Genomic DNA, 2,500 nt, shown 5'->3' with positions numbered 1-2,500 from the left:
ATCCTATATTAGTACTCAATTCAAGCTTGTAGAAATTAAAGCGTAAATCTCAACGATATAAAATTAAGTAAAACCTACTCAACTTTTCTAATACTGGTGTTCCCATCATGCACTGGGGCATTAATAATTAATAAGGTTGATTTTTCACTGTTTTCCAGCTGTATTTACTCTGTTTTATCACTGCTTTTGTTGTTAGGTTTAGTAACTTGCCATTTTGTGACATTTGGATTCATTTCTACTCAAAATGACGCATTCATACTCAAAAACGAATGTTAAGTACCAAGTATTGAGGTTCAGGTGCCATGTTACTTCTATTAAGTATAGTTACAATGTGGAATTTATACAATATATTGTATTATTTACTTAGATGGTTCTAAGTAAATCATACACTTTAAAAGTGTGGTTTAATTTGATGTTATATTTGAGTAAAAAGTTAATTTAGTTAAATTTACTTAACTTAGTTAAGTAGATGTTACTTAATTATACATGTGAATTTAAATATAATTAAGTAATATTTACTTAATTACTTCAAACGAATGTTAAGTTCAATAATAAGTACATGTTTCTTAATAATAACGGGTTAGATGTACAGAGCAGTTGTAGTAAAATTTACTTAAAATGTGTTAGTGCAAATTGTTACGAGGATTTTATCAAGCAAGTTATTATGTTCAGTGAATTCAGCATTTCTCACTATTGTTTAGTTTAACTTAAAGTACCAAAATAACACTGTCTTGAAGGCAGCATGACGTCTGAAGTCTCCGTCCCGCAGCGAACGAAAGGTGCGTTTCTGTAGATCTCCAGGAGGTGGCGCTGTTGCTCTGTGCAGGTGAAGCGCTCTGTAAAACCCCTACGGTAAAATGATTCTTTAGGGGAAAATACAGAGGCCTGATTGATTCTTTGCATCCCTTTATCATTGTGCTGAAGCAAGAACAAGGCGCCACACTGGCAGTGAAAACACTCCTGAAACTATACTCGTATGAATTGTTTGCGTCAAGGGTCAAATGAGTGGGGTTGTGTGTGTGTGTGTGTGTGCTAAAATACGCATTGCCTTCTGTTCCTTCTTTCCACTGCTCTATGAGAGAGAGAAATTTCCGTATAGCTTGGCTAATCCAGAGACTTTGAGATGAGAGATGTTTTAGCTCAAATATCAAGCACAGGTGAGGGGAACGTCCAACACTCTCGGGAAAAAAGGTACAAAAGCTGTCACTGGGACAGTATCCTTACAAAAGGTTCTAATATGTGCCGATTTGGTACTAATATGTGACCCTGGACCACAAAACCAGTCACGAGTCGCACGGGTATTTTTGTGGCAATAGCCAAGAACACATTATATGGGTCAAAATTATAGATTTTTCTTTTATGCCAAAAATCATGAGGATATTAAGTAACGATCATGTTCCATGAAGATATTTTGTCAATTTCCTACCGTAAATATATTAAAATTGTGTTTTTGTGAGTTGATGCAGCACAATCATGGTGATTTTTCTCAATGTTTAGATTTTTTTTTGCACCCTCAGATTTTCAAATAGTCGTATCTTGTAAATATTACATCCTAACAAACCATATATCTTATTTATTCAGCCTCCAGATGATGTATAAATCTCACTTTCAAAGAATGACCCATGTGACTGCGTGGTTTTGTGGTCCAGGGTCACATATGGTACCCAAATGAGGTACTAATCTACATGCACTCTTTAGGTACAAACATGCACCTTCTGAAAGGGTCCCGCCCCGGTGACAGCTTTTGTACCTTTTTTTTTTTTCTGAGAGCATCCGTGATGAGAAAGAACTAAACCGAATGAAAAGCGTGCAATGCGTCGGGTGTTGACGGAGCTCATCCGCACCCGCCGTTCCCGGACGAGGCTTGTGAGGTTTGATGGGCACCGTAGATCATCATCATCTGTTGGTCCGGTGCATCCGGCGCTGGTCCGTCCGCCTGGCATCGGCTCAGGCTTTGGAGAAAGTGGTTGCCGACGTGCCGGGTTGCCCGGGACTGGCCGCGTGCTCGTCCTGCCAGCGGTCCACGCATCGGCGCCGGGCGTTCATGAAGAAGTTGCTGACGGTGGACAACTCCAGGCCCAGCTGCTGAGAGATGGTGATCTGCATCTCTTTGCTGGGTCTCTTGTTCTCCTTGAAGATGGCGATGAGCGTTCGGCGCTGGAGATCGGTGAACACCAGACGCTGCTTCTTCGGGACCAAGTTTCTGTCTTTGTGCTGCTCCTGTTCCTTTCTCTTGCACGCTGCCATGAGGAGACGGAGAGAGAGAGACAAGTGAAAATACAAGAAGAACACTTGCTGATAGAAACTCATGCAACCAAAGCTCATTCAGTGGAAGAAGCTTGTGTTTTGCGAGCTCAGATATAATACTGTGTACAAACATATTTAATAAAACAAATATTTGAAGTCCGCCTGTGGTGAAAATCAAGTTTTTAATGTTGTTTATATGAGGGGAATCATTCAGTGACAGAAACTCTCCCTGTAGTCAATCATTTATCCCATA

At 40.0% G+C, this 2,500-nt stretch overlaps 2 protein-coding genes across 2 annotated transcripts in view; one reads left to right on the top strand and one right to left on the bottom strand.

The window, feature by feature from the left end:
• The window catches only part of pias4b (protein inhibitor of activated STAT, 4b), a 176,629-nt gene that overhangs the window by 5,794 nt on the left and 168,335 nt on the right, over positions 1 to 2,500 (top strand). The window lies entirely within an intron of this gene.
• The window catches only part of onecut3b (one cut homeobox 3b), a gene marked incomplete at its 5' end in the record, with an annotated part of 24,996 nt that continues 24,440 nt past the window's right edge, over positions 1,945 to 2,500 (bottom strand). Inside the window, one exon of the mRNA XM_079876931.1 lies at positions 1,945 to 2,240. Coding sequence (XP_079733057.1) covers positions 1,948 to 2,240 — 293 coding nt within the window. The 3' untranslated portion in view covers positions 1,945 to 1,947. The remainder of the gene's footprint in view (positions 2,241 to 2,500) is intronic.

This window comes from Squalius cephalus (assembly GCF_949319135.1).
Source record: "Squalius cephalus genome assembly, chromosome: 7".
Classification (NCBI taxonomy): Eukaryota; Metazoa; Chordata; class Actinopteri; order Cypriniformes; family Leuciscidae; genus Squalius; species Squalius cephalus.
The sequence above is the reverse complement of the archived record's forward strand: the minus strand, read 5'-3'. Positions and strand labels throughout refer to the sequence as shown.